The following is a 21159-nucleotide window of genomic DNA, read 5'->3' on the forward strand; positions in this document are numbered from 1 at the left end:
TTAGTTAAGGCTACGCTCGAAATCCATGACGCTAAAGCGTTCCAAACGCACTAGCTACCTGGCCCAGCCCCTTCCGGGATCACATGCCCACGTTCTGAATGCCGCTGCCATGTCTCATAACGACCTCCGCACTGTCGAACGCATGCCCCCAAAGCGCGCTGAAAGCGCTACCGTTTCAGCATCTGGCGACGAAATCCCTTGGCCCCGAACTGCCAACAGCGCCGTGGACGCAACTCGCTGTACCAAAAGAATTTGGATTATTTCCCGCTGAGCGGTAAAATATTTGCTATACCGGATATCCTTGCGTCCTCCTCATTATAATGGATGAGGAATAGTGCTTGCTGTAGAAGGGAGTGTCACTGTGTAGCCAAAGACGACACAGAAAAAACATTCGCATAGAACAAAAGAAGAGATTTTTGCATGGGCGGAAGAAAAGAAGTTGCTGTACCGGAAACCCTAGGGGACGAAGCTACACTATAATGGGTGCAGCAGGATGTTGTTGTTGAGGGAAGTGTAGTCAAAGACTACACATCAATGCTCGAGTCCTTGGGTCTCCAATCATGAGTCCAGGTGACTCCGTCTTTCTCGCAGGGAAGACCGTAACGTTCGCCGAACACTTTGGGTTGGGAGGGAGGCTCCAAAGGCTTGGTGGCCTGACGAAGCACGGTTGGAGGGGGTGTCTCTTCATTATGAACCTCCACGTAGCCCAGTGACTGACGCAGTTGCGCCGGGCTTGCGGTATTCGGCTTCGCGAATTCCTTTTCCTGTGATGGAAACTGGACGATACGGCCAGCCACAATGGGCTGGCCCGCTGCGGGTTCTCGAAACGCTTCGAGGTTGATGATCCTCCATCTCTTCCGCATCGCAACGAGCTCCTTCTCGACTTCTTCTACCGAAGGACCAGAGTAGTCAGGCAGGCCGTGTTGTGCTCGTGCGCGTTCCCTCAGCCAGCACATCTTGTTGCATTCTTGAGTAAGGTCATCCAAGAGTATGGAAACTTTCCTCATCGTGCCATTTTTCGTCTGCATGATCAGAGTTTGCAGCAGATCCCGAGTCATCATGGACTCTGTCGCGATCTCTGGAGGGGAGTATGTCCTGGTCGCCACGGCACAGGTCTCGTCATTGAGGAAAGTGCGAACGAGGTGTAGGAAGAAATCATCGACCAGTGCTGGCGGAATCTCTTCGCCCAAGCGAAAGAGTTGGTTGAGATATGGGAGTGATGTGCAAAATCCCGTCAACGACAGCGGGAAACCCTTCTTTCGCAAGCCCGCCCACAGATTGTGGGTCAGGATATCGGTGTCCACGCTGGTGAACATGTCGTAGAGCGATTCCTTCTTTGCCACCAGATAGTACCATCTCTCTACATATCTGCCGAGGAAGATTGGAGGGTAAAACTCCTGGTACCGCCCGCAGGCCCATCTGAAGAAAATTCCGGGAGACTCCCGCTTGAATGTCAGGTCCACATTGTCAGTTGCGCCAATGGGTTGGGCGATCACTACTGACAGGCCGAATTGTCGTGCAATCTCTGCCAAGAATGGCTCCTGTTGGAGAAGTTTGAAGGCCGTGTCACAGGGGTGATACGGCTGGGGTGGATCGTTGACAGCATCCCCCATCGCATCCCTCACTCTCGCCCTCACCCTTTCGAAGGACTCCATTGACGGGTGAGGCAATCCTATAGCCATCCTCGAAACTTTGATGGCTTCGTACGAAGCCACTTCTGGATCGTCGATCGTGTTCCACTGCCAGTCGGTGGCAATGTACTCCAGCGGCGGTCTTTCAAAGCCTGCGGCCTCCAGCTGTACTTGTGGGCGTGGTTCCTGGACCGATTTGGGATGATCGATGGTGTTGGTCGCCTTTCCCGATAGTGGGTGGCAATCGACCATGCACCTGACATTGCTTCCGTTCGCGTTCCGAAAGACGAATTCGTATTTGATCTTCCCGTTGCCATGGTCGTTGACATAAACCGGTCTGCAGTGCGGTGGAGGCGGGCCGAAGGCTACGAGCTCCCGATAGATGAGAGGCTCTCGCGAGTTCCTGTTCAGGACCTTTTTTTCTTCTTCTTTGTTCACCCACTGTTCAACCGGGCCAGTGTCTTCTTCCCAGGATGACTCCATCTTCATGTTAGTTCAACCGAGCGAGGAGAAGTGACTACCACAATGGATAGCCAAGCTAGATGACTGTGAGCTTGAGGTGGGCGGGTGAGGTTGGCGGTGAGCGATCTCGAGCGAGGAGAAGCACTACCACAATGGGTAGCCGAGCGGGGCGATGGTGAGCTTGGAGCTTCCTCGCCTCGGCTGCAGCGCAGACAGGCGTAGAGCAGAAGATCTGGACCGCCGCGTGGAAGAACGCGCTGGGTATGCAATCGTCCCAGCTGCGGAGTAGGGGATGACCTGGATATCCTCGAGAGCGATGAGCTGGGCAGCGTAGGGGCTTTGGCATAGAGGAAGCCGTCAAATAAAGTCGGGCAGCAGCTGCAGGTGGTGACGGAAGACAAGAAACAGAACGGTTCTTGCGTGCTCGTGTCGCTACAGAACCCGCTGCCGAGATAGCGCCGTGGAGCACCGGGCTGCCGCCGTTGCTCGATGATGTAATTGGTCGAAAATCTGACCTGGCTGCTGCCTTGAGGTTTTCGCCCGCGCACCTTTGACCCGCCCCCGTCGCACGCCGATCAACTCCACCTTCATCGACCAGCGACACAACAGCGCACCATGGCTGACAACCCTCCCTCTAGCGACACGACCGGCGTCCAGCCGCACAACCCGAATATCGAGGACACCGCGCCGCAGGAGCGGAACAACGTCCTTTACATCGACGTTGGAGGTCACCATGGACCGATTCGGATTATAGGCAGTCAGCTCACAATCATGTTGGACTCTGCAGAGAAATATTACAGGGGCCTCACCGATCTCATCAGGGAGTACGCCTTTACGAACGATGACTTGGACGGCGATTACCTGATCCCGTTCGTCATTAAGGAATACTTCTATGAACTGTTGCTCATGATCGAACGCAACCATCCGGATATAGCCAAGAGTATCTATGACACCGATTACAACCCTTTCGGATACCTGGAGGCAGAAGAGTACGTTCCAGTTCATCAATACTTGACTTGGAAGTACGAGAACGACGCCAAGTCTACGTACGAACAGTACCAGGAATACATCAAGCTCGTACCCAAGCGCTACAACAGTAAGACGGACGTCCTCCCAATGGGAGAAGGCGAGGTATTGGAGTGTTGGAGTGACGCGTATGAGGAGTTCATCAATGCCAACGGCCCCATCCCTGACAGCAAGAAGGCCTTCTGCGATGCGCTTTATAAAGAGTACACTCGGGTCTCGGAGCCGTTCTATGGCTGGGGATAGAGCAAGGGCAGACAGAGCCAAGACGACGTAGCCCGCGCAGCTCTCCAGCTGATGGATGCACGACAGGCCTATGCCGGAGGCAAGAAGGATGGGGATCACCAAGCGAAGTAAGGTCTACCAATCTCCGTCATGGAGACACTTGCAAGATCTTCAGAAGAGTGCGGCCATTGTGCCGTACTGACTACAACGGCCAGCTGCGAAGCTGGCGTGGAATTCACTAACCAAAAACGGCGACGGGAAAGGAAAACTCTGACAGGATTTGCGAAATCATGGCGGGAACAGCACCAGGCTTGAATAATTATCCGAGAATGAAATCACAATTCTTGCCCAGGAGGCTCTCGCGAGTGTCCTGAATTTTGCAGCATGTGTGTGGGATGCGTCTCGCTTGATTCTGGAGAAAATACTGCACCAGATGCTCAGTGGCAGATGGGTTCAATATCCGGACAAATATATGGGAACGAACAGAAAAGGCACAGTCGACTGCCCACGTAGAAAACGTGTGACGTCTTCGGCGGAGCCAGATGTTCGGTAAGCTGCTGGTGCTGGCCCACCTGCGCGACCGTCCCGCCGGGCGCCCCGCACACGCCACGGCTGGTGACAAAAGACACTGCCACCCGCCTCTGCCTTTCAAAGATATTGATATAAGCAGTTGAACACAAGATCCGGATTTGAGTGTGCGCATTTAAATTTAACATTTACGTCCAGATCCTATATCCAACCACCCGACCCATCCCACGGCGAATTTTCCCGTGAGGCAGATGCCCGCCGGCCGGGGCTGTGACGCGACGCGACCGCTAAACCGAACAGGCAAGTTGCGGAGCGCATACCTAGCGCGCCAGCCAGCCAGCCAGCAGCATGACTCAATACCCGGTGCCCTCGCCCCTCACGACATTCTGCTGCTCAGTCTGCTTAAACGCGACGCCGGGCTTCCACTCGCCCTTCAACTCCGGCAGCGGCGTATCCTTCCAAACCTTCTGAATACGCCTCGCACTCTTCAAAAACTTCTCCTCCACCTCCGCCCTATCCTGGCGCGTCACCAGCCTACCGTCGCGCTTGCGCCACTCACCTCCAACCATAACATCACGCACATCGCCAACATTCGAATGCAGCAGCACCGCCGCCACCGCATCATCCCACCCCAGCATATTCGGGCTGGCCCCATCAAACACAACCAAATCCGCAACCGCGCCTACCCTCACGACACCAACATCATCGCGGCGCAATGCGCGGCCGCCGTTGCGCGTGGCCAGCAGGAAGGCCTGGTTGACGCTCATGGGGTTCGTTGTCGGAATCGCCCACCCTTCTAGCGTGCGCCGGTACGCCCCGCGGCGCACCGTCTGCAGCCACAGCCGGGCCTGCGTCACGATGTCGCTGGAGAAGGTGAAGTGCGTGTCGACGCCGAGCGCGGCCTGGTCCATGGCGTGCGGCGGGCCGGGGTGGTCGTGGCCGTAGTGCATTTCGGACTCGGGGGTGATGGAGACGTGGGCGTCGTGTTGGCGCAGGAGCGCCGCGTCGGATGGGGTGAGGAAGGATGCGTGCGAGAAGACGATGGGGAAGGGGGACGATGCGAGGAAGTCGGATGCCACCGCGGCGAGAGTCGACGGCCCGTTGTCGACGTGCCACGGGCCGCCGAGCGAGTGCGTGGTGAAGGCGGCGATGCCGGGGGTGTCGCGCGCGAGGGCGACGACGGTGGCGATTTCCTCGGGTTTGGCGGATGACCAGCCGTCGTAGGCCATGCCGTACTGGACGAGGGGGGTGGCGGCGAGCTTGGGGTGCGCGGCCTGCACCTTGAAGTCGGCGATGGAGGCGTCGTCGACGCCGCTGAAGCCGTAGCACCACCACATGCGCACGCCGCTGTCGATGGAAGCCTCGAGCGAGGCGGCCGACGCTTCGGGCGAGAAAGTGCCGTGCGCGTGCTCGAGGATGGACGTCACGCCCGCGTTAAGGGCTTCGTAGATGCCCGCGAGCTGGCCGTAGTAGATGTCGTCGGGCGTGAAGACGCTCCGCGCCTGCGTGTACTGGCCGTAGCGGAAGAAGTACTCGGCAAGCGTCGTGTTCGGCGCGAGCGTGCGGAACGCCGTCTGCCAGCCGTGGCGGTGCGTGTCGACGAAGCCGGGGGAGATGATTTTGTTGGTCGCGTCCACCCTTTCAGCGTCTGCTGGGACATCAGTCGAGTCGGACGAGCCCGAGTCGAAGATGGCGGCGATGCGGTCGCCCGTCACTAGCACCGATGTGTTGTGCAGGACTTTCAGCGATTGGCTGGCCTCGTCGAAGGAGATGACGGTTCCATTTTCGAGCAGCGTGGAGCGGGCCATGGTGAAGGTCGTCTGTGGTGCAAGTGGACTGCAAGTGGACTGCAAGTGTCAATGTTTTATGTGTGCTGATGTCCCTCATGATCGTCGCGGATTTAGCGCCCCATCACCCTTGCTATCTCCGTCTGTGCTTCGGTGCGGGGCAATAACGTCAGCCCGAAGGCCGAATATAGTGGAGAGTAAGCGCTAGCGTTGGAAAGAAGCTCCTCGAGAGATGTGATAAGTCTAGTTGTTGTGTAGGATTGCAAAATAGACTTTTGATCGGTAGGCGATAGCTCGGGTCTCCAGCGAGTTGCCGAAGCATAGACATAATGACTGCCAGATTATGCGGGCGGTCAAGATGGGTGTGACAGCTGATGTGGAGACCAGTATGGAGATATACGAAAGGCGGGCCCCGGCGGTGTAGTGATCAAGGAAGCTTCGCCGGGTAGGAAGGTAGAGGGGTGCTCGCCGGGAAGTCACCTGAGAGCCACCTCACTTCCCCTGGCCTCACTTGACTGATTGTATGGTGATGCTCCAAAAAGTAATAGAAAGACCTTCACCAACTTCATCTGGCTTCGAGTCGTCAGAGTGGGCTCGTCGGCAAGCCGGTCTGGGTGTCTGTGCTCAGACGACACCCAAACCACGAATTCCGGATGCGCGCATCGTCTGCAATAGGAGCACACAATAGGACATAGGGGCTAAGCTGGCGGTCATAAATCCGATGCTGGAGGTGTCTGCAGTATTAAATCCTCTAAACTCCATTGATGACGCTATCACCCTTCGCTCATAGGCAGTTGATCCAAGGTCCGGAGGTGAACGCAAGTCTTCAATGCGCACAGATGCATCCAGAAATTAGATTCAACTACCTATGGTTTTAGTAGATTCGCATAGGCTTGTTGCCTGGACGGAGAGTGTAAAGCGAGTATCCACCCGGCCACGACGTTGTTTTCAAGTGAAGGTGATTTAGTGCGGCCGCTGGCTGAGAGCGAGTGATTCCCCAAGACAGCCCCGGGCACATGATGTAGTCCAAGCTAGTCCAGAACAAGGAATCGTAGCGAGGCTGGCCAGCTGGTCGCGCCTGCCTTGCTCGCCGCACATGGTTCTTCTGCCGCCCGCTCTTTTCCAACCGCGCCCTCCACTTCCTCTACTCTACAACCCAACTCCAGATCGCTGCGCTACTGCGCGACGAACCTCACACGCAGCCTCTTGATATGTACGCGTTATCCCCTTCCATGAGCACAATCTACCTCGAATAACGCAACTAACGGTCCGCAGCGGATCCCGTCGCCAGCCATGGATCCTGAAATTCGTCGCATCTGGTCTCTGTCCGTGGGCACGGCTCGCACGTCGCTCGGCGTCGCCGACAACGGCAAGGGGGTTTGGGCCACGCTCACCGAGGACGGCGAGGTGGAATACCGGCTTGAGGACGGCAGACTCATCGCACCGGACCAATTCTCCTATCACTCTACCTCTATCAAGGTCACTCTCCGCGAAAAGCTCGTGCCTTTGAGGGAGCGATATATTGTAAGTCAACGCCAGCAAGCTAAGGTGTGCGAAGCTAACAAACTTTACAAGATCCTCAAGGAAGCACACATGACTGGCGTCCTCAGTGAGTCGGAGCTTATCGAGATCAGCCGCGACATTCGCCTGCTGTACACCGGGTACGCAATTTGCGGTATCCATCGCATTCTTGACGGACGTAGTCTCCATAGCGAGACGAAGAACCTTCTGCCGGAGAAGTACCTTGTCAAGCGAGAGGCTGCTTTCGAGCTCTTCGAGAAGCTTCAGACACGGTATCCGGAGGCTGGTGCGATACTCAACCCGTACGCTGTAGCAAGGGCCGCCGGTTACTGCAAGCTCTTCCAGCGCTCGTTTCTCGACTCATTCCCCGACGACCAAGTCACCGAAAGCTTTTACCTGGATGTTTTCATCCTCCGAGCGTGTGAGATCTTCTGGGGACCACCAGTACCCGGAAATTCGGATGGTTTCGCGACAAGACTACGCTGCGAGGAGAACGGCATGACACAGCCAGCGGAACCTCTTATCAAGGAGTTGATCGAGCAGGGCGAACTCGATACGCCTGCCTGGATGACGGAAGAGTTCATGACGGACCAAAAACCGGTGCTCACAACCAAGGAACAAGTACAGATGTTGACGACACTTTCGCTGCTATTCTCATCAATTCCGGAGACTGCACTTCAGAATGCTGTCCAAGATGCGTCATGGTCGGAAAATAAAGAGGCAGAAGCAAAGATCTTCCTTGGCCCCAAGGTGTGCACTCCAGGCTGGAGGGATGGCAGGCTATCTCGGTCCACGCACACAGGAAACGATGACGCCGCACATGACCTCGATTCCATCTACCCGCACGTACGGCGTGAGTGCTAGGTCAGGACTGCCCCCCTACCGGGTGTACTACGACTACATCCAAAAGCTAATTCCCTATCAATCGACGGCGCTGTCGTCCAACTTGGCGCGCATGCTCAAGGCATCTATTCCCAACCCGGCCGCCTTCAAGAAGTGGAAAGACGCCATCGATGAGTGTATCGCCAAGAAGAATTTCCAAATTCCTCCGGACGTCTGGGCAAGATTCAAGCAGCATTTCCCGTTGGAACCACAACCCGAAATCGTCGAGACCATGACAGACGAATAATCTCCGGTGTGACCATTGTGCCACGCCTTTGCGGTACGCTTCCACTCATACCCACCTTGCAGGGCATGGCCATTGTGCCATGCCGAATTCCCAGAAGCCAGATCTCCAAGACTTCGTCATTCATGGATAGGGCCATTGCGTCCTATCGTTTCTTCTTTCTTCTCAGCTCTACGCGTCACGAAAGCCGAGGACTTTGCTTTGTTGTTCCTTTTTTTGGTAATTTGATGGCTTTCTCAGAAGATTTGGTCTAGACGTTCTTTGAATGGGCAGACGAAAGAGGTGATTACGTAGCGGATGGCGGCTCTAGCGTAGAACTACTCAATTCAAAACTCCAGACATTCATGAGTGTCGTAAGGTACTTGCTCCATGGACTGCTGAGACAAATCCCTGGACATTGAGGCGGAGTTTTGGCTACATGCTGCACGAGGAGTCGAAGCAAACGCCCGCACGCGGCCGGGTAGTCCAGTGTCCAGTACCATTCTGTTAGGCTTAACGAGACACTGCGCACCTCCCCAAAGTGAGACTGGTTGAAGAGTTTTCATTTGCGCTCCCGTCTGTGATGTCATCAGCCGACCCGGCTATCTCCTTCTACCTCTCGCCACACCCTCGTCACCGTCCTTCCCTCGCCCTCGTCTTCTACATCGCCGACCCCACCCTTCGCTCTCATTCATGGCACTGCGCTTGCTTCACACCCGCTCGTTTAAGAAGACCTCCGCCATGCCGCGCACCGCAACGCGTCCTTCGCTCAGCTTGGCTCACAACCTCGATGCACAGCTCAACGCATCCTTCCACACTTGACACCCAGCTGCGCGGCTTCCCGCTCCAGCTATTATCCGCAAGGGCCGTCTTGCCGCCGTACGACATCGATTCATGCATTTGCCGCGTCACCCTAGCGAAGCATCTCTCACCTTCACTCGAACGCTAGTTTGCAGAGAGGATCTCACCATTGCGGCGCCTTCTGCTGGCCAGTAGATCTTTTGCCGCCGCGCTTCCTATCACCGTTACCACGCCCGCTCCGTCGGCGGATGCTCCATCCTCACCGCCAGTTCCAGCCGGACAGCTCTTCATGCCTCATGCCGAGGCCGACACCATCGGAAATCACCAGAGAAGAGTTCATGACGCAGCGCTTGAGCGAGATGAAGGCGGTCTGCAGCACTTTGGGGACTGTACAAGAGTTCGATGAGTACAGCTACGATGCAGAAGTGCTCATAGTTGACGAGGCATCCACGATAAAGGACCCTTCGGCTGCGTTGGCGCTTATGGGAACTAAGAATCCCAGCCTTCTGATCTTGACTGGTGATCCCACCCAGGGAATCGTCATTCAGCACGCGCCGACCAGCCCAGTCTCGACCGAGATGGGAACCTCCACTCTCAGCCGCGTTGTTAGCAGTGATGGGGATCCTCTAGTCACTAGGCACAGGCTCGTCAAGAATCGCGACAGCATCCTGAAACGGCACAGTTCGCGAGCCTGAAGCTCTGTCCCGAGCCGATGGTCTGCCGCAGGCCGGGTGGAACTACTGCGCCTCGGGACAGGAACGTGTTGGCGGCGATGAAGAAGGGGACCCTCGGGTTCCGTGCTACAAGAAAGAAAAACCATCACGCTTCGACACTGACGGAACGATGCTCGTACGGATGGTGCATCATATTTACGTACGGAGTTGAATCCATTGTCCAGACGTAAATGTCAGTTTAAAATACGTGCAAATATGTCTAGACAATGGATTCCACTACCCACATTGGAGGAGTTCAGATGATGGCTCAAGTCTTCCGTCACTTTCTGACGACACCTGACCTGTTCATGGGCTCAGAGTCTGGAATCATCATCATCCACACGGTAGCCGGAAGGGAGCCCGAGCATCAAACTCACCATCCCGCCTTCGCTGGCTGGCCATTCCGTCGCTCGTGATCCTAACAGGTCTCTACTGTCGCCGCGACCACACGATCGTAAGTCAAATCTTATCCACTCACAACATCACTAGCTGACCTCCCCTTCAGCCCTTCACAAGGATCTACTTCCGTATTCGTCGAATTGTTGTTTTTTCTGCTGAGCGGTAAAAAAACAAAAGAAAGACAAGATGGCATACAACCCAAGACACCAACATGCAGACGTTCTTGCAGAGTTCGAGACAATGCCAATCGAACATGGTGACGAGAATACGGTCCCAACATCCAAAGACGAGTCTATCTCCACACCGCAATACGACAACCGCGCAAAAGGCAAAGTGCCCGATGACCTGGAAGGTGGAGTAGCAGAGGAGCTACATGACCAACCCCAAGACTTCGTCGCCGAAGTCAAAGCAGATGAAGAAGGAGTCCGGCCGCTTCCAGAATGGCTCACGCAAGGTCTAACGGACTATGTCAAGGCTAGTTACAAGCCGCCGACATTTTGGAGGGCGACGATCTTGGAGGTTCAGACCGACTCTGGATCTGCTTTCTATGGAAGCTTCGATTCATACAGCATCCGCAGCAAGACATTCTCCTCTGCCCTGTTGCCGATGATAGTCTTTACTTTGGACGCGGCAAAGGCCTCCCGGGGTAACGATGTCATGCTAGACCCAGACGAGTGCACCAACGTCACCTTCGAACTGCTCGGAGGCGACGACCCCGCTTCAACCGCGGTACGCAAGTTCAGCCCCGAAATGGACTGCAAACTGGCTGCCTTCCGCTTCATCGGCAAGCCCGCTCCAAGAGACGCGGCCAGCAAAGTGCACCCTATCTACAAAATCACACAGAGGCGGCAAGCGATGCGAGGCTTTGCACATTTTGGTGGAAGTCAGACCCGAACCGTGCCACCACCGACCATGCGTTTCAACAGTGGCTCCAGGCTCGGCATCTCGCGAGAGGAACACCATGCAACACAGGGTGGTACTCAAGGGATGCGCGCTACCATACCATCGCAAACGAGCCATTCTACGAGTTTCGCATGAAGGGCGAGTTTCCCGACGTCCCTAACTTTCTGCGCCCGCCCGACGATGAGACAGAGGCATGGCCGTTGGTGCCTAGGAACACGTCCAAGTTCTACGGCACCAGGTCGACGTTCCTCAACGTACATCGTGTTGGATACCTGTACGAGATGGAGGCTGTGAACGCCGCTCATGCTGCCACCTTTGTGATGAAGTATCAGCACAACGTCAAGGTTAGCAAACGCCTCAGAGCCCTGCATATTGAGGTGACAATCGTTCCTCAAGGCACCCAACGGATGGTGTGCCCCATTTTGGGCACACTGACAGCTGTGCATTTGTACAGCAAGCTGAGAAAGTTCGATCGTGTCCTGGAAGGCAGGGTGTCTTGGGTCGCCAGATCCAGCAGAAAGTTTTCTTTTGACGTTCCGCCTGCAGATTTTCCCTTGGACATGCTCGACACGACCCTGCCCGCTCGGGTGACCTGCTCCGCCACGTCTCAATGGCTGCAAGAAGAGTACGACTCGATGAATGCTCTTGCGGAAACGCCTATGGATGGCGGCAGCGGCTCCGACTTCTGGGGTATGGTCTTGGGTGTTCCTGGAACGATGTCGACCCCACTTACACCAGAAGTTCCGGATACGAAAATCACCTTCGGCACCTCTACAACAGGCTCGACAAGGAGCAAAGGAATTTTTTTAGTGAGGGTGCTGCTCTTCTGTGGCAATCGGGGAGGGTTGGTTTTGCCTTGAAGGCGACGCTGGTGGATTCGGCAGGAATGACGGAAGCTGTGGCGAGCGCGAGTGGGTTACGAAATGGTTTGCATAATTTTAGAAGGAAGAAATCTCTAGCAGACGGGCACTATCATCGACAGGCGCGCGATGTGATTGAGCCGCCTGGGCTACGAGCTGCTAGGGAACATCAGGCAGCTGCCGGCTGACTGTAGAATGGACCTTACAACCCTCATGGAAAGTTGGGTAGAAAGTTTCAAACACCAGGACGATGACCGCTACGTCCACTACGTACCCCCAGACAGCGAGCCCGAAGGACCAGAGACAGATGCACAACCGGAGCGAACTTACAAGGCATTTCGCGACCCGGAACAATCGGCAAAGAGAATGGAAGATACCTGAAGGAAGGTGTATGGATTCTGGCTGGCGCTGCAACTGGCGCTACATGAGAGGAGCAAAGAGTTTTGATTTCTGCGGAAGGAACGGCGGAAAAGTTTTTCAAGCTCTCTTTGTCTAGGCGCATGATTTTCTTTACTGGTGGTCAGCGGCATTGCAAGACTCATGGGAAGAGGAACAAGAATTCGTTATGCCGGAAGTCTAGGAGGCCGTCCGTACAGTTACGGACAACATGGCAGGTGTGCAAGCAACCCAAGGCAAGGAAACGACTAAGCCAGCATCCCAAGAACCAGATGATTCCGAGGACGGAATTCCTGCACGAAGAGTCAAGAAGGTTAAGCTGGCATTAGAAACCTTTGAAGTGGAGGTTAACAACAATGACCGACCGCTTCAGAAACCCAAGATGGACTACTACGGCAAGCTGAAGCCGAAAACGGGTCAAATTCCAAAGCACGTCACGGATGTCGTGGAGGTTCTCAAGGGGTTTACGGGCAACAGAGTTGAGATGAATTCCGAGAAGAGTCAACCCAAGTCCAACCAAAAGTTCCTTAAGTTAAAGATATACCACCTGAAGCCGGAGTTGTCTGGGTCTTGTGGATGTTCCGACAGTCACACATTGTTCCAACACCACTTCACGCAAAGAGGAGATATTCGAGACAGCACTGAGCTTAGGATTTACGGTCCCAAGACTGGCTTGCAGTTTCACTCCCTTACTACCCTTAAAAGAGGTAGCAGGTAGTTTTTCCTCCGAAGGGGGGAGGTTGACACGGTCCCTGCCTCGGATCGATCAGGCAGGACCGTGCACAGATAGCAGGCATGCCAGCCGCCGCTGGCACGCCATCCAATAGCATCACACATCACATCTCACCACTGTCCGACGCTGATCGCGTCAAACACGGCTTTTCTTTCTTACATGGGCAGTTGAATACAAGATCTCTACGTATATTTTGGCATTTTAAACCAACGTTTACGTCTGGATCTTGTATTCAACTGCCTCCACGAATGCAACAATGCAGATCCTGTATCAAGGCAAATGCGCGCGGGCAATCTCTTGTGCCACCCGCCGTGCAAATATGTGTGGTGAAGCTTTCCAGGGGAAATCGCAGGAAATCGCTGTAGCAAATCGGTACAGCCAGAGCTTCGTGCATTAACAAGAACCGCACCTACGAGCGCAGTAGAAGAATGTTTTGCCAAGCTTTCGTAACCACATTTGCAAGGCGTTACGCTTCACGAATCGCTTGTAGTTGAAGGAGTAAGATTTCTTCTCTCCATTTATCCCACGCCGCGTAGCGTTCCGATTGGTCGTTGACATCGAAATCCAAGGGTATTTCAACCTCTCCTGCTTCAAATTGAAGCCATATGTCGCCGTCGCGGAGGGAAGGTTTGGTTATTCCGTTGGCGTATACTCTGGAGGCTGCTCCCATGTTCTTGATCGTCTGCTGGAAGTCCTGAGTGACCGTGACGTACCCGGTCTGGACGGCCTTGCTGGCCTTATGCGAGGTCTTCCCGATCCTCTTGATCATGTTCAGCACTTGGCGTAGGGCAGTCTGATCGTCTGCTCCTTCAGCGATAAGCTCGCTGATGATGTCGGCAGCTGTATCCGCATCGCGTGTCACCTCTTCCAGCGCCTCTTTGGCGGGGTTGCCGATCATGGTTCTGGTGCGTTCGTAGTTCCGGGCCATCTGCCCGACCGCCTGGGCGGTAAAACGCGGAAGCGCATCCTGCGGGATGCGCTCCTCGTTGATGCGAGGAGAACTGGCTCCGGATGTCGAGGGGAAGTGGCGCTTGCTCCTGCGTGGCGTGTTCCATCCTGTTCATGAAAGAGAGGTTTGTGCCATCCTCATCGTCCGGAACGAGTGTGGTGAAATGTTTTGTTGCGTCTGGTTCAGCAATGTCCCAGCATTGGAGCCACTCTCAGAGGCTCACCTTCGGCGTTAAAGGTGTATCGAATACCCCGGACAATTTCTGTTCGTATTGCTGTTCTGTTTGGGCAAGGATTCGCTGCGCCTCTTGTTCGAATTCTGTATCGAGCTTGGATTCTGCCACTGACAGCTTCTGCTGTAAAACGTTGGGCGCTGAGGTTTTGCGTCAGTTCCGAGACAGTGTCCTCTGATGGTGGTTGCTGCACAATCGCGGCAAGAAGATTTTCCTCTCCGCTGGCATTTAGACGATCTGTTGTTCCTTTTCTGCAAAATATAACTACTTTGTCACAAGACTCCTATCGGCTTGGCCCACGTATGCTCGCTTCCGCAGACGAGGAAATGGAAAAGATCTGAACAGAAAGTACATGAGTAATTGAAGGAGGAAAAAGAAAGCCGGACAGACATACTACGCCCTCTTCACGATGGGCAGTAGAAGCAAACGTCCGGACAGAGACGTACGTTTCAAAACTTCACGTATACATCCAGACATGAGCTCCAACTACCTGCGTATATATATCACCGGGTGCGATACATCTCCACGTCAAGCTTAAGATTGCTGAGGACGGAGCAGACGCGCTGCCTGTGTGTGGCCATTTTCGAAAAGCATTCGTGGTGTAAAGCCGCCAGCCGCACTTTGGCATCGTTCATTCACTAATGATGAAAGAAATTACACGCCCCACGGCGGCATCTGCCTTACAGCCAAAAAAAAAAAAGAGAAAAAATCAATATGAGATGATGGGTGGATAGTTGGATACAAGATCCGGACGTAAACGTTAATTTTAAATACGCACATTCGTATCCGGATCTTGTATTCAACTGCTTATACCAACATCTTTAAAAGGCAGATGCGGGTGGGTGGGAGGGAGCAATTTCTTTCGTCACCGACACTCTTAGTTCTTCTTCTCAAACCCCATCCCCGCCCACTCCTCCAGAACCTTCTCCCTCAACCCCCTCGGATAACTCTCCTCAAAGCTCGCCGCCTGCCAATCCCTCTTGCCCTCTTTATACTCACTCGGCATAAGCGCATCACTAACAACCTTCCCGCCCCTCACCGGATCATGCCACCCATGTCCATTATACGGGATCAACGGAAACGCCTTAACCCCCTCCCCACCCTTTCCGTCCCCCACGCCCCAAAACGTCTCATCATCACCGGGCCTACACCTCGTACTAAACGCCCACAACACATCCCTCCCATCATACACATCCACATCGCTCCCCACCAGCACCACCCTATGCACCGTATACCCCGCCTTATGCCCAAACACCAGATCGCCCACTTTTTTCCTCAGTCCTTCCGGCGACAGACCCAGGGCGGGCAGAGCGGCGGTGTCGATGCGCAATGCGCACCAGGTGACCTGCGACTCGAAAGGCGCGAAGGCGTCGGTGACGGGGAGGCCGGCGTCGATGCAGAGCTGGCGGATCTCGGCGGCGGCGAGGGAGCCGATGAGGGTGTGGGTTTCGTCGGTTAGGCGGCCGCAGGCGGAGACGGGGAGGATGGCGTGGTTGCGGTGGGTGATGGTGTTGACGGTGTATCTGGGTGGTTGGGTTGCGTGGGTTAGTGGCGGTGGTGGGGGAGGAGGGGGGAGCTGAGGAGGAGGATGTAGGAAGGGGGGAAGGTGGGGATGTGATGGTGGTGAAGGTGATGGGTTGATTCGCTTTTGCTTACTTGGGACACATATGCGCATCGCCAGGAAAGACGTATCCATGCATCTCGCCGAACGGGCCCTCGGGCGCATAATCCTCCGTCGACAGCATGCCCTCAAACACAATCTCCGAGTTCGCGGGAACGGTCAGGTCGTTCGTCTCGCACTTGACAACATCCAGCGGCGTTCCCGTCATGGCGCCAACATAGCCAGCCTCGGTCAAGCCATCAGGCAGCGGCATGCTACTAGCCATAATAGCCGCGGGCGGCACGCCGAAGGCCAGGGCCCACGGCACCTCTTTCTTTCCCTCCTTCTTCCACATCTGCTGGATCTGCCAGATGTGCTGGGGCGGGATGACGAGGCCGACGAGGTGGCGCTTGTCGTAGACCATGGCGCGCGCGATCGACCAGTTGGTCCACGAGCCGTCGGGCGACTGCAGCACGTGCATGCCGTACGTCTGGATGTACTTGCCGCCGTCGGCTTGGTGGATCAATGGCGCCGGCAGCGCCGTGAGGTCGATGTCGTCGCCGCTGATGATGTTTTCCTTGCACGGGCCCGTGGCCACCTCGCGCGGCGGGATCGCGGGCGCCCCCTTCGCCGACAGCATCTTGTCCAGGATCTGCTTCATGCTGGCGTCGGGCGGCAGGGCGAGGTGCCGCGCCAGGCGGCCGTACTTGCCCTTGGCCGGGTCGCGCAGGGCGCCGGGGCCGCCGAGGATGCGGAAGAGGCCGTTCTTTGCGCCCTTGACGTTGTTGAAGAGCGGCGCCTTGTCGTCCGTCTCGTTGGAGCGGCGGATGATGGCGGAGACTTCGAGGTTGGGGTCCTTTTCGGTGTTGATCTCGGCGATGTCGCCGTCCTTCTTGAGGGCCTCGACGAACGAGCGGAAGTTCAGATGAGGGGCATCTTGCGGCGAGCTGTGGCTCAGACGGATTGACGAGTAGGACACTGTCCGTAGTGGCCTGAACGTGGCCCGAGAGGCGCTTCGTGCAACTTGGGAGAGCATTGTGGGTGGTTGCGGGGGGTGATGGAGAAGTGTCCGTCATGACGCCGTGTATCCTTTATACCGCACTGCGCTGAGGGCCCGTTCGCACGACATGCGGTGTGTTGGAGGAGATTCGGCCGACATTCTCCGCGATATCAGGAGAGATTGAAGCGTGGCGATGCTGGTTGGTAGAGATCATTGGCCGTTGGAGTGCTCGGACTCTGTCGGGGGCTCTCGGCCCCTTCGGCTTCGGGACCGGCATCGGCATCGGCCAGGGAAATGTCGCAGAAAAGGAGCACCATGTGGGACCGAGGCGTCCTATACTTAAGGATATCGAGTGTTGGTGATCTTCAATCCGTATAAGTAAAGCGTAGGGTATCTCGTCTCTTTCTTGCTCGTCGCCCCTCACCCACGAAACCACTTTCAAGATGCAGTCCACCAGTCGAAGCCTTCCTCAACACCTGTCCCGCGCAGTCCGGACCCAGACCGCACTTCCACATTCCGTCCGGACCCAAACCTGGCGGACCATCCACACCACTTCGTCAGGGAACAACAACACCACCACCAACCCCATCACCCGCAAAGCCAGCCCCTTCCCCATCGTCCAACGCAACCCCCGCATCGTCGTCGGCGTCACGGGGGCCACCGGCACCGTCTACGCCATCCGGCTGCTCGAGATCCTGCGTTCGCTCGACATCGAAACCCATCTAATCCTCTCCAAATGGGCGCAAGCCACCATGAAGTACGAAACCGACTTAACATGGGAGCACCTGCACTCGCTCGCGACGCATGCCTACGCCATGAAGGACGTGGCGGCGCCGCCGTCCAGCGGGTCGTTCCTGCACGACGGCATGATCGTCGTGCCGTGCTCCATGAAGACGCTAGCGGCCGTGCGCGCCGGCTACTGCGACGACTTGATCTCGAGGTCCGCAGACGTGTCGTTGAAGGAAGGACGGAAGCTGGTGCTGGTCGTGCGCGAGACGCCGCTGAGCGCGGTGCATCTGGATAACATGGCGTTTTTGCAGCGCGCGGGCGCCACGATTTTCCCGCCCGTGCCGGCGTTTTATACGCGGCCGAAGACGATTGCGGATTTGATTGATCAGAGCGTGGGGAGGATGTTGGATTCGTTGGGGATCCATGTCGAGGGGTTTGAGCGGTGGGAGGGCATGCGGAAGTAAAGAGGGTCATTCACCGAGGAAGAAGTGCCGCCTTCAGTCCCCAAACTCGAAACCGAGGAATGACGTGTCGTCTTCGGGGAGGGATTTGTCTGGAAACCGGATTGAGCTCTCACCCGCCACCACGCGAGATTCACATTAAGGGACTTACCCCAAATGATAGAATCCAGGAATGCCATCGGAGAAAGATCGGACTGCAGGAAATCGAAAGCAGAGTCCGTGGCGGCGATCCCCAAATTGTCACTTTGCGGGACAGCCAGATCAGCTGGGACTGCAGCGGCACGGTCCTGATGAGGGTCCTGCTGAGAGCCGACAGATTCCGTCCCGGCTCTCTCTGACGCTTCTTGCATGAGGCGCTGCAAGGCCTTCAAAGCGTTCAGATGGGAGGAGGTGAGGGCGCTGTTGATGCTCCCGGGAGAATCGTCCTGTGCTCGGGAGAGGAGCACGTCGATGAGTCTTTTCTGCATGTTGCCGAGAGCGGAGAACTTTCTCGTTTCCCCGAGGATCGTCAGCAGAAGGGCGGAGCTCAGGGCCTCGTGGATGCAGGTCCAAGAGCGCGTGGGGTACACGCTCATTGAGTGGAGGTCCAAGAAAGATCTCACTGTATGTGCAAGAGCATGCTTCCCTGTAGATAGAATGTTCAAGAATACAGAGTCGTTGTTCCTGTGCTGAAGTTTCTTGAAAGTTGGCCGGCAAACGGCGGCAATGGCAAACGAGCGATGCTGTGCAAGGAGAAAATGTTGGGCTTTGTCCTGCAGGGTGGTGCATTCAGTCTTGTCTCGAAGATGAGGTGCTGCTTGGACCATGACTTGATCCAGTTCTTGCAGTCTTTCCAGTATGTTTTCCACGTTGGCATCGGAGGATGTACGTCTGGCCAGGAGTCTGAGACCAATCTTGGATATCTCCCACATTACTTCTTGGAAATTGTTTGGCTGATTAAACCGGATGGCGTTGGAGCCGACAAACGGCATATATGCAAGAGCAGTGGGCCGGTCAAAGCAGAGTGACAGGATGCAGTCTTGCTGGGAGATGGTCAACCTGTCAACGTGTCAGCAAATCTTTCAGCTCGTGAGCGTAGGCCGTCGAACCACAGCCTGTGCCGCGTGGCCTTTTCCTGGTCGGAAGTATTCTCCGCCATGCCGTACTCGGAATGAAGACCGAGACTCTGCGCAAGACGCATGGTTGTTCCACACATTGCCCACGCGGCGTCTGCATTACCTGCAAGATTTTCAGCAATGTACCAGATTCAACCCATCAAATAGCAATTCTACCATCATTCTGCAGAAAGGTACCGAGAATCAACAGGGCTTGGAGACTGGTAGGAAGTGGTCGGAGCAGAAAATTTGCAAGGCGGAGAGCATGGAATGATCGTTTTGCTGCTCACAGTCAGTGGTAGTTACACGCACACAAGAAGGCATTGTACCGAAGTCCCTCGATATTCTCCGTCTCTCCAGAGCATCTCTCTCAGAATACTGGGCGCCAGCCGCAAGTGTGGCAAGCAGGAGCGCCATTCGGGCTGCCTCTTCTCTCTCATTCGTCACCGTAAGACCGGTTGGATTGCTGCCGGCAAGTCTCTCCAGATAAGCACCCAGGTGCGACTCAAAGTCTCCGATGTCGACAATAAGAGGTGCGAGCGGAAAGGCAACGGCGCGGTAGACGTGATAGAAGCTGAGAACCTCCCGATGAGTGGGCAGAAGCTTGGCAAGCTCGCGACTCTTCTCATCCTCAGTCTCGGCGTTGATGAAGGGATACTGAGCACGGGTGTTGCGGAGTCCCAGGGCGGGCACAATGTCTCTTGCAATGGGGCTTTCGGCTCCTCCCATCTGGCGCAGATACGACGCTGCCGAGTTCTCGCCCAGGAAGGAAGTAGAGTTCCCTGGAGCATCTGCACCAGAAGCTGCAGCGGAAGCGGACATACGGCTTTCGTGGCCTAATGGAGACGGATGGTCCAGCGTTTGGCGCCGGTCGTCGGTCTCAGACGCGTCGTTGTGGTTGTAGACACAGATGTCAGGGTGGTCCCGTTTGACGCATGTGCCGCAAGGGTTGCTGGTGTCCACATGAGCATACGCAGCGACTCCGAGGTGCACCGCTCACTTCATGTCGCACTTGACCTTGCGCTGGTTGCAGGGATAACACGCTCCTTTTCCTCGGGGCCGCTTCTTTGCTGCAAGCACCCTCTTGATCTCATCTTCGGAGAACCGGCTGCGTTTGGACATTGCGTCGACGATGGATTCCGATGCTTCCGAGGTCGCGGTGAGGCAGTTCGGTGTACTCGGTTTCGCTGTGGTGTTGGCGTCTCGGTATCGGCAGAGAGACGAAGGTGAGATCAAAGTTGTGGGGCAGATTCCGACATCTACGTCATTCCTTTCCGAATCTCGGTCTTACCAGAGATAAGGAAACGCCGCCGTAGGTATTCCAATGCTCTACGCTTATCCAAATCAATTCGATTCCAGCACCATGTAGCAACACCAACTTGACCAACCCTCCATCTCGCTCTTTAAAACCTCCGTCAATGGCCTCTCGGGCACATCCTCCCTCCACAGAACCAGCCTTACCATCCTCAACCCCCTGCCATCCGCCAACCTCCCGCGGCGGGTGACAAAAGAAATTGCACACACCCATGTGCCTTTTACACTGATTCTAAAACACAACATTTAGGTAGGTAGTTGAATACAAGATCCAGACGTAAATGCACGAATTTAAAACTTGCATTTATATCCGTGTTTCGAAAGCGCTGGTTGGGTGGCGCTAGCTTGGAGCCTTGGGAGCAGCTTGTCCAATGGGATGCTGCTGCTGGCCTTTCATCGCATACTGTCCAAGCCACGGGAAAAGAGGAAGCGGTGTGAAATCAGTTGGTTTACCAGCCACTTCTAAACCGCAAGAACGGAATAATGTCAGTATTTCATACTGTTCTATGCCTGGACTTTTAATAATGTGAAGGAAATCCGGAGCCTTGTCCGGTCACGAATCGACGTTTAGAGCTGCATGCATATTGTGTAACCGTAAGCACATGAGTTGGTGATCGGCAGGGCCGGCAGGCCTCCCTCCTTCATGAGACTGCAGCGGGTTGTTTGCTTCATGGAGATCGATTAGGACTAGCG

General features: G+C 55.5%; 9 protein-coding genes across 9 annotated transcripts; 4 read left to right on the plus strand and 5 right to left on the minus strand.

Annotated features, from left to right (window-relative positions):
• Nucleotides 1-524: 524 nt before the first annotated feature.
• On the minus strand, nucleotides 525-2120 carry SLS55_000193 (uncharacterized protein; the record flags this gene model as incomplete). Its single annotated transcript, XM_066771707.1, has 1 exon — nucleotides 525-2120. The coding sequence occupies one exon, from the start codon at nucleotides 2118-2120 to the stop codon at nucleotides 525-527; it is 1596 nt and encodes a 531-aa protein (XP_066636986.1).
• A 588-nt stretch (nucleotides 2121-2708) lies between these two features.
• On the plus strand, nucleotides 2709-3362 carry SLS55_000194 (uncharacterized protein; the record flags this gene model as incomplete). Its single annotated transcript, XM_066771708.1, has 1 exon — nucleotides 2709-3362. The coding sequence occupies one exon, from the start codon at nucleotides 2709-2711 to the stop codon at nucleotides 3360-3362; it is 654 nt and encodes a 217-aa protein (XP_066636987.1).
• An 860-nt stretch (nucleotides 3363-4222) lies between these two features.
• SLS55_000195 (uncharacterized protein) lies at nucleotides 4223-5677 on the minus strand (the record flags this gene model as incomplete). The annotated part of the gene is made up of 1 exon (XM_066771709.1): nucleotides 4223-5677. One exon carries the CDS (start codon nucleotides 5675-5677, stop codon nucleotides 4223-4225), a length of 1455 nt encoding a protein of 484 aa, XP_066636988.1.
• A 1272-nt stretch (nucleotides 5678-6949) lies between these two features.
• On the plus strand, nucleotides 6950-8306 carry SLS55_000196 (uncharacterized protein; the record flags this gene model as incomplete). Its single annotated transcript, XM_066771710.1, is given in 2 exon segments — nucleotides 6950-8030; nucleotides 8047-8306. The coding sequence occupies 2 exon segments, from the start codon at nucleotides 6950-6952 to the stop codon at nucleotides 8304-8306; spliced, it is 1341 nt and encodes a 446-aa protein (XP_066636989.1).
• A 1073-nt stretch (nucleotides 8307-9379) lies between these two features.
• Nucleotides 9380-13072, plus strand: SLS55_000197 (uncharacterized protein; the record flags this gene model as incomplete). Its single annotated transcript, XM_066771711.1, has 4 exons — nucleotides 9380-9695; nucleotides 10413-11072; nucleotides 11168-11788; nucleotides 12573-13072. The coding sequence occupies 4 exons, from the start codon at nucleotides 9380-9382 to the stop codon at nucleotides 13070-13072; spliced, it is 2097 nt and encodes a 698-aa protein (XP_066636990.1).
• Nucleotides 13073-13553: 481 nt separating this feature from the next.
• SLS55_000198 (uncharacterized protein) lies at nucleotides 13554-14896 on the minus strand (the record flags this gene model as incomplete). Its single annotated transcript, XM_066771712.1, has 2 exons — nucleotides 13554-14124; nucleotides 14889-14896. The coding sequence occupies 2 exons, from the start codon at nucleotides 14894-14896 to the stop codon at nucleotides 13554-13556; spliced, it is 579 nt and encodes a 192-aa protein (XP_066636991.1).
• A 1024-nt stretch (nucleotides 14897-15920) lies between these two features.
• On the minus strand, nucleotides 15921-16904 carry FDC1 (Ferulic acid decarboxylase 1; the record flags this gene model as incomplete). The annotated part of the gene is made up of 1 exon (XM_066771713.1): nucleotides 15921-16904. The coding sequence occupies one exon, from the start codon at nucleotides 16902-16904 to the stop codon at nucleotides 15921-15923; it is 984 nt and encodes a 327-aa protein (XP_066636992.1).
• A 407-nt stretch (nucleotides 16905-17311) lies between these two features.
• On the plus strand, nucleotides 17312-18061 carry PAD1 (phenylacrylic acid decarboxylase; the record flags this gene model as incomplete). Its single annotated transcript, XM_066771714.1, has 1 exon — nucleotides 17312-18061. One exon carries the CDS (start codon nucleotides 17312-17314, stop codon nucleotides 18059-18061), a length of 750 nt encoding a protein of 249 aa, XP_066636993.1.
• Nucleotides 18062-18094: 33 nt separating this feature from the next.
• On the minus strand, nucleotides 18095-20274 carry SLS55_000201 (uncharacterized protein; the record flags this gene model as incomplete). The annotated part of the gene is made up of 4 exons (XM_066771715.1): nucleotides 18095-18150; nucleotides 18210-18659; nucleotides 19482-20104; nucleotides 20153-20274. The coding sequence occupies 4 exons, from the start codon at nucleotides 20272-20274 to the stop codon at nucleotides 18095-18097; spliced, it is 1251 nt and encodes a 416-aa protein (XP_066636994.1).
• Nucleotides 20275-21159: the final 885 nt, after the last annotated feature.

Source organism: Diplodia seriata, assembly GCF_021436955.1.
Source record: "Diplodia seriata strain FDS-637 chromosome Unknown scaffold_1, whole genome shotgun sequence".
In the NCBI taxonomy this organism is placed as follows: Eukaryota; Fungi; Ascomycota; class Dothideomycetes; order Botryosphaeriales; family Botryosphaeriaceae; genus Diplodia; species Diplodia seriata.